Source organism: Neofelis nebulosa, chromosome 14, assembly GCF_028018385.1.
Source record: "Neofelis nebulosa isolate mNeoNeb1 chromosome 14, mNeoNeb1.pri, whole genome shotgun sequence".
NCBI lineage: Eukaryota > Metazoa > Chordata > Mammalia > Carnivora > Felidae > Neofelis > Neofelis nebulosa.
In genome coordinates, this window is record NC_080795.1 from 83,087,871 (window position 1) to 83,100,493 (window position 12,623).

Sequence of the window (12,623 nt, forward strand, 5' to 3'; positions counted from 1 at the left end):
AAGGGAGCCTTCCCCATCCCCCATCCCCACCGTGGCAACTCCGCTATAGCCAAAGGGAAGGAGGATGTGGAGTTGAACAGGTGCTGGGTGGGGCAGGGGCAGCACAGGTCCTGAGGCGGCCGCCCAGACACCTCCTGAAGACCCCTGTCTTATCAGGCCACATCTGTGAGTCAGGGCACATCTGACCCGACAGGGCCTTGGGGTTTCCAGTACAGAGAAGGGGCAGGCCTCAGGCCAACGGCACCCAGGAGGTGCAGAGAGCTGGTGTTGAAGCATCTCCACGGATGCGTGTGCTCATGAGGGAGACCCAGGTCAAGGCTTGGGCCAGGCCACCTGCCTCCTCCAAGAGGCAAGAGTCCCTGAGCCTCTGCATCTGTCCCCGGTGGGCACCCCAGCACGTGGCCACCCTAGGGGCCGCAGCAGCTCCCCAAGGGTCCGTTGACTCAGCCTCTGTGAGCTCCATGGCCTTGTCTGAGAACTGCACTCGACATGCAACTCTGCCAGCCCCCTGGTTGGTCCTGACTCTTGACCCTCTTACACACCCGTCTCCAGCCACAACCCCGAGCCAAGGTCTGCTGCCGGGAAGTCCTTGGTCAGCCTCTTCTGAGGCCCTATCACAGGGACCACGGAGCCCTGAGGTAACCACCACCCCCCACAAGCTCGCACGCAAGGTTAACAAGGGCGGTGACAAGGTCAGGGAGTGTCACCTCTGCTAGGCCTTGTTAGGCAAATGGGAGTTGCCACCTGTGATGAGCTGTGTGCCGGGAGGAGGAATCTGCCTGACCACCAATACCTGGCCCCCATCCCCAGCCTCAACATCACCATGGTGCCCTGCCCAGCGGTGTTCCAGGACACAGCACCCCAGGAGACATGGGCATGGGCACCAGTAAGGCCAGTGGGACCCAGCTCCCCCTCCCGAGAGCACAACTAGCACCCCCACGACCCCAGCAGGTTGAGGGCAGCCACTCTGGACAGTACTTTATTGAGTTCCTCGGACCCCTGGGCAGGATCACACGGATTCCTGGGGCACTGGCACTTTCCACCAGCGCTGGCCTGTGCCTGGTCTGCCATCCCTGAGCAGGGCAGGAAGGAGCCCCATGAGGGCAGAGAGGCCTTCTGGGGGAGGGGGTGTGGCTGGGAGGAGGCAGTGGACAGCCGAGCCCCCTCCCTAGCACGCAGGTGGGCGACGGGCCCTGGCTATCGGCAGCGAGGACCTGCTGTGGAGCAGCTCAGGCCCCGACCGCCGGGGCCTCGTAGTTGAGCACGTAGTAGTCGTGGACGTACATGAGCACGGCCACTGGCTGCCCAATGATGAGCGTCAGCCACACAGCTGCGTTGCCGTAGTTTCCCTGGAAGAAGCGGCTCACTATCCATGCCAGGGGTATCTGGGGACACGGGGCCACAGTCAGTGGGCCGTAGTGACCACAGACAGGGCTGGCGGCTCCCGGGGCAGCGGGAGAGGGTGGCTGCAGAGGGGATGCTCACCTGAGCCATCATGCCTGTGAAGGCCCAGAGGCGGAACATGTGCAGGGGGATGCTCACCAGGTACTGCGGGGGGAGCGAAAGGATCAGCTGCCACTTCGGGCCACACGCACACACACACACACCCCACCCACCCTAAGGTGAGGCCATGATGCCTGCAGAGCACTGACCTCATGGAAGAAGGCCGAGGCAAAGAACACCCCCATCCTGGCTACCCACTTGCTGCTGCCCCGTCGAAGCATGGGCTTGTAGAAGTGCCTGTGGAGGGAGGGGGCCGTGGGATGGGTGTCCGGGACCACACGAAACTGCACACCCACCAGGCACATTCCTGCCCATGCCCACCTGAGGCACCACTTGTGCACAGGGATGTTCCAGTTCTGCCAGAAGTAAGTGACGGACTCAGAGTTCCTAGGAACAGACAGCGGCAGTGAGTGACCAGCTGGCACCATGGCCCAGCCCAGCCCCCAGCCCCACGCCCAAGGCCACCCACCACCAGTCCCGGTAGAACTCCCGGTCTCCAAACTGCATGAGCTCAGCCACGGCGTTCATGCACGAGTGGAAGAACCAGTAGAAGAAGATGAGCCAGATGAGGTGGTTGGGGACCTGTGGTTGGGGGGAGGCAGGTGCCAGGTTCCAGAACACCCCACCCGCCGGCTCACTCGTGCCCCACTCTACCCAGCCCTGTGGCTCACCGCCAGCTTCAGCAGGCGCTCGACGATGCGTGAATAATCCATATCCTGCAGAGACAGAGCTGAGCTGGCTCCCCGAGCCGCAGCCCCACCCCCACCCGTCATCCCCCACCCCACCACAGGAGAGCCTGACCCCTCACCTTGAAAGGCTTCATGGAGTTCTGGATGGTGGGGACCATCCACTGCAAAAGAGGGCACACCGTCAGCCCCCTGGCTACCCTGAGCTCCCGCTCCCGCCCGGCCCCGGCCCCGCCCGGCCCCGCATACCTGCTGGATCAGCCCCACCTGCAGCTGAGTCAAGAACAGCTGAGGGAAGAAGCAGAGCAGCAGGCTGAGTCCCCCCGCAGCCAGCAGACCCCAACCCCTCGAGGCACCACCGCCCGCCTCTATCCTCACCATCTCAAGGAGCCGCCGCAGCAGGAAGCGCTTCCGGATGCGGGGAGAACGGGGAAAGTTGAGCTCGTAGCACAGAGTAGGAGCAAAGAGGAAGTAGTACAGATCTGGAATGGCAGGGTGGGGCTAGGGGGCCTGCTCCGTGCTATCCCTCCCTGGCTGCCCTCTAGCCACACCCGGGAAGGGTCCTCACCACGGTAGGTCAGGTTGTCTGGGTAGCTCACGGTGCACAGGGCCGCTCCCCCGTTGGCCTTCTTACCTGCAGAAGCTACAAGCAAGTTGGGGGTGGGGGGGGGGGGTGGCACGTGAGGCCTCGCTGCTGCCCAGGTCTGGCCCCGTGGCAGGTGGCACAGGCTCCAAGGCCCCAGCCCCAGGCAGCCCCTCACCAGACTTGGCTTTGGCCTTGGCTTTTCGCTCTCGGCACCACAGGTTGACGTCCCGGTAGGAGACGAGCTTGAGGAAGAGGATGGTGTACACCATCAGAGCCAGCACGGAGCCCACTGCGGGAGAGGCAGGCTCAGGCCACAGCCCCCCCACACCACCCGTGGGAGAGCCACGGCCACGGGCACAGCCCCTGTGGTTGACCTGGGTCTCTCCTGCGGGCCCAAGACAGGTTGGAACGGGTGGGATGAGGGAAGGGGCACACCTGGAGTGATGGACTCAAGCAGCAAGGCCACAGCAGCCGGGAAGCAGAGAATGGTGGCCAGGTTGACCACGTGCAGCAGCAACCCTGCCTGTTCCGTCAAGGCACCCTGGGGGGGGGGGGGGGGAGCGGGGGCAGCGTGCTCAGCCAGAGCCCCCACTCCCTGGGGAAGGGCTGCCAGGCCTGGGGCACAGGCCCTCCCAGGGAAGCTACACACAGCCTGAAACACAGGCCTAATGAGGAGAGCAGACCTCTAGGCAGGGCAGGGGACACGAAGGCACTGCTTACCACTGCCAGGCGCTTCTCCACCTGGAATGCAGCCACAGCAAAGACATTGGCCACTGAGGATGGAAGTGTCATGGGGCGATTCAGGCCCAGGTCAAGGCCTGTCCCCACCCGAAGCCCTCCCTGGCTCCCAGCTCACCAATAACTAGGCACAGGGCAGGCCAGCTGTAGGGGTCCTTCAGGAACAGAGACACCACCTGGATGGGGTCCACCAAGATGCCATACCTGGGGATGGGGGTGGGGGGTGGGGATGAGGGCCTGAGCAGGCGGGGAGAGGCCTCAGGGGCAGGGTAGGGGCCCTGGGGAAGACACTCACTTGATGAGGTTTTCTAAAAATAACCGTGCATTGCTCAAGATCTGCAAGAGAGAGGAAGGGCACAGCCCCATGAGCCTTGGCCACAGGGCACCCACCCCAGCTCGTCCCAGCACCTATAGCGGCAGGAGCCCTGGGTCCGGATGGCAACCCGCACCTGCAAACCCAGGACGCAAGCCCTGTCTGACCTCCTCCACGCCAACGCTGAGACTTCCCACCTACCTCACCCCACACTGGTGCAGGGACAGCAAGTCTTGCCATTGCCCCCATCACCCCAGACACGATACTGGCGTCTGCAGTGGTGCAAAATGACCTGACGCCTAGCAGCCCTCATCTGTCCCACTGAGTTGGTGACGGCCCCAAGGCCCAAGCCTGCCCAAGAATGTCCTTGCAGTGCCTCACCCAAAACTTGCAGTGCCTGGGTGAGCGGCAGGTGCCACACCAGGGGTGCCCACACCCTGGGGAGTGGGGAGAAGCAGCGGACCAGAGTTCTAAGGGGCTCAGCAGCCAGGCCTGGAGTGCCACTTGGTGCTTGGGCCCCTGCCCTTCTCCCGCTATCCCTGTAGCATCCAAGCCTGGACACGTGGCCCCAGAGTAGCTTCCAAGGGCAGAAACCCCCTCAAGTTGGGCTCCTGGCTCCAGCCTGGGGCTGGGGAGCGGCTTCCCTCTGCAGGCACCCGGGTCTCCTCCTCCACCCACAACACACACACCCTGCCAAGTGCCCCAAGCTCAGGCCCTGACCAGGGCTCATGGTAGGTCCTGTGGAAAAGTGATGCCGGCAAGGGGACACTCATGGGTCCCCTGACTGCCAGGTAAGGACTTCGCACAGAGATGACAAACAGGGACGGGCGTCCTGCCCTCCCGAGCCACCCGCCTGACCTGCCAACCTCCTGCCAGGCACAGATGTGCTGCCATCACACCTGGTAGTGGCCTGTCCTGAGAGCCCACAGCAGGCAGGAGCCAGAGCTGCTAACGGGCAGCGCTCACCTCAAGGCCCAGGCCACGGAGGGACGCAGCAAGCAGCCTAAACACGGGACACGATCTCCTTCAGCAAGGGGGCAGTGGAGGCACCGGAAGCAGGGGAAAGGTTTTGGGTCTGCGCCAGGCACCGGAAGCAGGGGAAAGGTTTTGGGTCTGCGCCAAAGGGCCAGGCAGGCCCAAGGGCTGCAGGGAACACAGGTTGCTGCTCAGGCTGCCAGTACAAACCCAGCCCAAGCATGGCCTCCAGAGGCCAAGGACACAACACCTCCTGAGATGACGTCAGGCAGGCGTTTGACCCACCATCCCCTTGCCTAGCCAGCTTCCCACCCACCAGACTGTGTTGCCCCCCACAGCTCCCTGGAGAGCCTTCTGGAGCCACCGGCAGGGAGGGCGTGGGCGTGCCTGGAGCCCCTTCCACATGGGTAACCACCAGAGCCGTACCCGAGGCCGTCATGTCGGGGCAAGGGTCAAAGGCCTCTGGCCACATCAGTCTGAATGGTGGGGGCTGGACCCAGACAGGAGCTTGCCCCCTGCCCCACCCTGTGGGCTTGCCCCTTTGAGCCCTGGGCTCTAGCTGTTTCTGGGCCAGGGCTGCTGGCCCCACCCCCACAAGGTGCCAGCGGGAACCGGGCCCCAGAGGCAGGGGCCACAGCCAGGCCACACGGTGAGGTGGAGGCAAGAGCTCTGTCTAACCCCTTCGTGGGGGCACCTAGGACAAAGGCTGAGGGAGAGAGGCCAGGTGCCCTCAGAGTCGGGGCTTGGGGCTGCCAGACTAAGCCCAAGAGCCATCCGCTAAACCCTGCTCCCCGCCAGGCCAGGCCTGCCAGGGGTTCCACGCCCACAAGGGCCAGTCAGAACAGCAGAAGAAACTCTTTTTTGGACCCCCAAGACCACTCACATGTGCTATTCCTGGGATTCAACAGGGACGAGAGTTGCGTGTGTGGCCGATGCAGGGACCATCACCATAACTTTCCCCCCACCCAGCCCAGAGCCCCACACAACCCAGCCACATAAGCTCTGGCCCCTTTCCCCCAGAGGGCAGAGCTGGTACCCAGGCAAAGGTCAGCCCCGAACGGAGCCCTGGCCACAGGGACACCTACTCTGACACCATCCTACTCACCAGCATCACCACACACCAATTCAGGATCCCACGATAGTTGCTAAAGCCACTGTCAGAGCTGAACAAAGAATCTTGCAGGCGGTGGCACCTGGTAGGGCAGGAGACACACCCTCATAAGTAGGCACCAGCAGAGCACCCTGGGCCATGAGAACCCTGGGCAGGACCAAAAGCGGGCTCACTCCTCCAAGTCCAAGGGCAGGTCAGGGCCCAAGAGCCCAGCCAAGTTCAGCCCCTCAGGAGCCAAACTCAGGGCCCGGGGCAGGGCAGACCCCAGCCCCTTCCCCTGAGCGCCTCTCACCCATCCTGGCCCAGGAGGGTGGTCCGTGCCCCACCCAGCCCTCTCTTCTGCCCACACATCCTACTCCCCATCTACAATCACGGGAGAGCCAGGCAGGGACGAGCTCTCAGGGCCACCAGAAGCCTGGCCTCCCAGGCAGTGGGCAGGGTCATGCCACAAACAAGAACAGCACAGCTGGCCCTGCCCAGTCCAGGGCTACGTGCAGCTGGAGCACCCCAGGCCAAGAGCCTGGCCTCACTCCCCAGAGGCCTCTGGCTGCCACCATGAACGCTGGCTACAGAGTGGTGATGGGCCCACAGGAAGAGTCCACTCCAGGGATCTATAGGCCCACCTGCAATGCTGTGCAGAAGCGAGGGCCTCACTTGAGTCAGCCTATCCTACCACCCAGCACCCTGAGGGACCCCCCGCCCCACCCGACCTCAGACAACCTCCTCCTCCATTTGGCCTACACAGCTTTGAGTCTGCACAGGGATCCAGGCCAAGGGCCAGCTGAGCACCTGGACTTACATGCACCTTCCCGGGGTCAGAGGCCCAACCCTCATACATTCACGTAGCCTCCAATTGTTTCTAAAAAATCATAACCTGTCCCAGCTCGGCCACAGGATGAGCGCTGTGTTCCTGCCCAGAGCGAGGGGGGCGAGAGGAGCCCACCCAGGTGTCAGATGCCTAAGGGCAGAGAGGTCTCCCCCAGAAGCAGGAAAAGGCAACTTCAGTGCCCACCCATGAGAGTTCCCACCTACTGCTGAGGTCGGGGACACATAAGCAGACTCTCACATCCCTGCCTGATCCTCCGGGTGACACAGAGGTAGAGGAAGGGCCACAGCACGGCTGGGGCAAGGCCCAGACCCAGCTCCCAGCTCTCTCGGTTTGCGGCCCCACCCCACCCCAGCTGCCATGCCACCAGGAAGCCCCACACAACATTGAGCAAGGCCTCCGGTTTTGTAAGACATGAGGCCAGGGACACACATCTCCACCTCTTTGAGACACCCAGGTAGGAAAAGTGGGCTCAGGCGTACACACCAGAGTCACGACAGCACAGATGTCCTCTCAGTGCTGACCCCACCTCAGTGGCAAGCCTTCCTTTGGTCGGGGCCAACACCTAGACAGCGCCACACAGGAAGTGAGGGACTGGAAAGGCTGAGATGCTACTCAGCACGCTTTAGCGAGGGCAGTGGCAAGGTCTGTACCGCACCTGGCCCACGTCTGACCTCCTTGCATCCAGCTTCCCAGTCTGTCCTGGGCCTGGCGGTGAGGCCACCAGGGACCCTCTTCTCCCCGAGTCTCTGCACTTGCTTTCCTGTGAGGCCAGCACAGGTCCAGGGCCTCACTCCCCGGAGGGGACAATCTCTGGGCCTGTCCACTAGACAGGGGCCTCCCCAGCCCTTCCGCCAAGTTTGAATCTGTCCACTTTCACTGCAAGTGTCCCAGAGGCCCTGGTGCCACAACCTGCCACCCCCATCTGCACAACGTTTCACAACAGTGTGACCCCTTGCCCGCTTCGGGCCACCAAGGAGACCATGCCGGCTTTATTTTCAGCAATCTCTAAGATGGAAACAGGGGTGGAAACAGGTATTGTTTTCCAAATCTGACACCAAATGATATTATAAAAGCTTTTTCAGATTCCTGTGTCAGGCTCTCAAGGCCTTCCCAACCTGCCCACACCCACTCCCTAGGTCCCCTCACAGGGCTCCCGACCATCCCCCTGCCCCAGGCAACCCCATTTCCACGCACATCAGAGACCCAGGGAAGGAAGCCCACCACCCACCAAAACCCATAAGGCCCAGCCTTGCCGGTGCCCTCAGCAGCAGTGGGCCAAAGGGCAGGCAGGCAGGATATGGCCACAGTTTCCAGAGCTATCTTTGTCACCCTCTCCCCTACTACCAGGGCCACCCACACCTCTGTGCCTTCCAGCGGTCCCACACCTGCTCCCCAGGGCCATTATAACTCATCACGTGTATCATCTCACTCAACTCTCACATCAACTTTGGGACATAGGTGCAAAGGAAAACTAAGCCTGGCCAAAGTTCAAAGCTTCCCCAGGGGCACAGCCCTCAAGTGTGGATCACAACTGGGGACCACGTGGTCCAATTCCAGGACCAAGGGGAGCCAGGAGGGGGCAGGCTGCCAGCTCTCCTCCCAGCTGCCACTTCCTCAGCACTTCCTTCACCGGGCCTCGGGGCTGAGCCCTGGGGTACAAGGTAAGGAGGCAGGCTCTGCATCTGGGAAGACCCCAGTGGGAAGGAAGAAACAGAGGGCAACCCAGGAACAAACACCCTGGGAGAGCCCTGAGACTAGAAGGCCCTGCTAGGAGTGTCCATGAGCAGAAAGCCAGATGGCACGGGCAGTGTGTGGGGTGCCCTCTCCTTCCTGCCCCAGAGCCACACCTGGCCATGGCCCGGAAGAAATGAGTTCACACCCAGAGCGTGACCCACCTGCCCAGGCCAAGGCGAGCAGGAAGTGCAGGGAGGGGAGGAGGCCTAGAGCCCAGGGAGCAAGGAGGAATAGGGAGGGAAAGGCAATAAGCAGAAAAGAATGGAGACAATCGAGAGGAGGCTGACAAGGAGATGAGGAGGAGCCAAATCCCAGGAGGGCAGCCAGAGCAAGCTCTGACCCTGGCGGCCCTCTGGGCCCTGGGTCATCGGCCTTTGAGAAACAAGCACACACAGCCTGCGAGACCTGGAGACCTGGAGACCAGGAGAGGACCATCCTTGCCAGCTCCCTCCCCAGCCCTGGGCAGGCCCACCCCTGCCATCTACCGCTCCTCTTCCCAGGGAGCCCAGACTTCCAGGCCTGGCAGACGGGGCTGCCACTTGCTCAGCCCAGCTCTCAGGGACATGGGAGAGGCTTCTGGACAGCTGGCCCTGGCAGAGCAGGGAAGTGACTGCCCATCCCAGAGTGGCAACTTGGCCCAGAGTCAGCACTCCCCATCTTACACAAAAGGACACCAACTCCTGCCACCTCTGGAGGAGAGCATGCTAGCCACGCCCCTGCCTCCTGACAGGCACTTAGCAGAGGGGACTCCAGGACCCTCCGGTCCTTTGCAGCCTCCCTCAGCACCTTCCCAGGCCCGCAGGAAACAAGCCCCTTTCCCCGCCCCACCCCCACCCCCGGACCCCGCAGAAAAGGCACGCCCCTCCTCGCTTCTACTCCTCCGCCACAGCGCCTTCAGGGACTCCGGGCCTGACCTTTGCTCACACTGCTCAGTGCTGACATCATCTTATCTCTCAGGTGGACTGGGAGCACCACAAGGGCAAGGCCCCTGGCCGCCTCACCCACCCTCTCAGCACAGTGGAGAAAGCCTCCGTTCTTGGGTACTGAGAGAGCAAATCCTTGCCAACAGACTGCCTAGTTGCCCACTTCCTCCTTGATAACCTCTAGCCCCAAAGGCGCCCCCAAAGCCAGAGCCCCCGAGGACTCCCGGGCCACACTGAAGGCCAGAAGTGGGAGGAGGTTGGAGGCAGCCGACACCCTGTCCTTCCAAGTCCTCCCAGTCAGTCAGGTTTCCTCCCCCAACCCCTTCCCGCCAGACCTTCAGATAAACAGGGTGCCCACCTGTGGGCACTTCGAACCCCTCTCCTGTACCCCAACCAGGGGTTGAGAGTCCCAATATAGGACCCAACTTGTTCGGACAAGGTAAGCAGGGCCCCAGCCCAGCCAGGCACTGGGTGACGGAGGCACGAGTGTGTCAGGAAGGGAGGAAGGGACCCCCGCGAAGACGACTCTCGGGAGGGTCTGCAGGAAGAGAAAGACTCTCGCGCTGCCCTGTGCCGACCCTCGGGCAGTCCCAGGCTCCTGCCGGCTGCCTCCCCGCCAGGTCCACCCTCCTATGGGAGACCTCCTACCACCAAGGCACCCCTCACAACCCCCAGGAGAGACCTCCTCAATTACAAACCACCTGATCCCTCCTTCTTCCAGACGCAGAAAACTTGTGCGTAGCAGAAGCCGGGCCGGCCTGGGGGTCAGCGTCCTGAGTTACCCTGAGGAAGAGCCTAAGGACCCACATGAGGACGTGTAGAGAGAGGGGTGGGGGTCTGAAAGCCGGACTGCCGCCGGCTCCCCTCTGGCCCCCACGTGGGTGACCTTGGCAAGTGACTCTCCACTCCTACGCCTCAGTTCCCCCCCCAGGGGCCCAAGGGGGGCACACCTGTCCACGCCAAAGTCCGGGAGCCAGGCTCTCCGACTCGGAGCCCGCGCTGCTGCGGTCACGCCCGGGGATGTGGGGAGGGTCTCGGGCAGGGGTTAGGGGTGAGACGCCTCGTTACCTCAGATCCCACTGGCCGCTGCCCACGTCGGAGTCTCCGTCCTCGCCCTTGTCCGGGGCCGGAGTCGGCGCCGGCGCGTCTCCCCCGGCGCCCACGTCCCGCACCTCCTCTTCCGCCACCGTGGGCCCACCGCCGCCCTGGCTCGAAGGCCGTGAACCCGTCCTCCGGCGCCGGGAGCCGCCCGCGCCGCCGCGGTCGCCCATTGCCTCAGCCCGCACCCCGTCCCGGCCGAGTCGTGGCCCGCCGGGCTCGCAGCGCCCGAGGCCCGCGGCCCCGCCTCCGGACTCTCGGCCAACGGCCGCCACCGCCCCCTGCCGGACGCCGTAGCCCGCGCGCAGGCCCGGGCCACCAATCAGCGCGCGCCCTCCGGGCAGCCCGAGGACCACGGTCTGGTCTCTCCGGGAGCCTTTAACTGGCCGGCCGCGGCGGCGCGCGCCCGTTTGTAGTCCGCGGGCGCGAGGGGTATTCTGGGAGTCGTGGTTTCCCCCCCCCCCCCCGCCGCCCCCGCGCGTGGCACCCTGGGAGCCAGGGCCGCCCAGCGCGGCGCACGCTGGGAGTCACGGTAGCGGGGCTCAGGCGGGAGCGTGTCTGCTGGCGGACGGCCCGCGACCGGGCCACTGCCCCGCGGGCCTCAGCGTCTCTGCGGAACTCGTCAGGCTTCCTGGCAGCTGCGGGCCGCCCCTGACCGCTTGCCTGCTTCTTATCCCAGTGTGTAAACACCGGGTTTCGTCATTCCCCAGCCGAGGCGCGCAGTGTGGGGTGTAGATTGTGGAGAAATGCCTCTTGCGTTACCGTCCGGCCGCCCACGTCCCTGGGGATTCGCCTCGCCCACCACCCAGCGTGTTGGTTCCGGAGCGCGCGGCGCAGTTGTGCTCCACGAGCCCTCTGGTTACCACCGCAGAAGCACCCTCTTTACTTCGGCTTAGGTTGTTCCAACAAGCGCCAGACCAAAAGATGGAGCAAGAGAAAGCCCTCCCAGGCCCCATGTCCCTGGGAAGCCCGCCCGGCCCACTGACCCTAACTTAAAGTGCCCAGCAAGGACAGGGAAGGTGCATCCCCCCCCCCCCACTCCCATCCCCGCGTGGCCACACTGTGGCCCGCCTCCACCCGGCCCCCCTTGCACCCACCTCCACAGACTTGCAGGGCCTCCCTCACTTCCACTCCCGCTAGTTTTGCCAGGGCATGTGGAGCCTGGAGTGTCGGATGGTGGGGACCCAGAGGCTTCCGTATCATTGCACAACCGCACAGTGCCACCCGCTAGGGAGCAAGTGTGCCTTCCACCTTAGCTCGACACACATCTTTGCATAGGGCATGGAGTGTGAGAACCCTGGATTTCAGAGTGTGAGGGTTCACTGGAGGCTGAGGGAGGGTTTACCCAGCAGCAAAATGCGTTAGCCGTTCACTCCCAAGCTGAGCAGAACCAAGAGCACCTGTCTAGAAGCAAATAAACTGAGAGGTTCAGCCTCAAGTTAGTGGCCTCTATGGACTGGCCACTGCCTTTCCCCCCGGGCACACCCCTGTTCCACCACCTTCACCACAGTGCCTGGGCCCCCTAGTGACACGTTCCTGTTGCCACTGGGCCATCTAGGACTGCTACCAGCCTGGCGTCTCTACCTAGCAGGCTAGGGCTATCTGACAGGTGTCTTCGAGTAACCGCGCTGCCCTGACTGGGGCTGGAGACCCATTCCCACACACCCACGCAGCTCAACTTGGGTGAGTCAGGATCAATCTTGTCTCCTATCCAGTCTTCCAAAACTCTCATCTGTTCATTGGGTGGTCTGGGCCAGGCAGAGCTAGGCCTTTCTGAGTACTGATCCCAACGGAGGGTGAACAAAGGAGAGGCTCCTCTCGGGAGGCCAGCATGGAGGAGTGAGCCCTGGGAGCTCTGTCACACACACCCACGAGTCTCTGCATGCCTTCTGGCCGTGCCATCCTTCAATACAGCACCAAGAACTAAAGGCCCCGCCCAGGCGGGCAGAGATTGGCGACTCAGGCTTCCAGTAGGCCTGCAGAGGCCGAGTGCAGTAGTCAATAATGAGTGAAGGGTCATGTTGGAGGCAGCTGCCTGTGCCCACATCCCAGCTCCAAACCGTCGGCTGTCAAGTGGCAGTGGGAGTAAAGCAACCAGAGTGGACAAGGGATCACCAGGGAGGACCA

General features: G+C 63.2%; 1 protein-coding gene across 2 annotated transcripts; it reads right to left on the minus strand.

The window, feature by feature from the left end:
* Positions 1–966: 966 nt before the first annotated feature.
* On the minus strand, positions 967–10,886 carry DGAT1 (diacylglycerol O-acyltransferase 1). 2 transcript variants are annotated; one of them, XM_058699442.1, is made up of 17 exons: positions 10,467–10,886; positions 5,907–5,994; positions 3,809–3,849; positions 3,632–3,717; positions 3,496–3,548; positions 3,211–3,316; positions 2,951–3,064; positions 2,758–2,832; positions 2,568–2,671; positions 2,439–2,477; positions 2,312–2,353; positions 2,175–2,219; positions 1,973–2,085; positions 1,825–1,890; positions 1,653–1,740; positions 1,486–1,548; positions 967–1,385 (listed from the first exon to the last, which is right to left on the minus strand). In XM_058699442.1, exons 1-17 carry the CDS (start codon positions 10,667–10,669, stop codon positions 1,230–1,232), a joined length of 1,482 nt encoding a protein of 493 aa, XP_058555425.1. In that variant the 5' UTR covers positions 10,670–10,886; the 3' UTR covers positions 967–1,229. The 2 variants fall into 2 exon arrangements, with proteins under 2 accessions (XP_058555425.1, XP_058555427.1); XM_058699444.1 differs by lacking the exon at positions 10,467–10,886 and adding an exon at positions 6,205–6,406.
* Positions 10,887–12,623: the final 1,737 nt, after the last annotated feature.

Bases quoted from the DNA above. Each gene is read 5' to 3' on its own strand.
- DGAT1 (XM_058699442.1), bottom strand. From the start codon at position 10,669: ATGGGCGACCGCGGCGGCGCGGGCGGCTCCCGGCGCCGGAGGACGGGT. The intron at 3,850-5,906 runs GTGAGTAGGATG...TCTCTCTTGCAG, and splicing joins ATTGGTGTGTGGTGATGCTG to ATCTTGAGCAATGCACGGTT. The intron at 2,354-2,438 runs GTATGCGGGGCC...CCTCTTTTGCAG, and splicing joins AGGTGGGGCTGATCCAGCAG to TGGATGGTCCCCACCATCCA.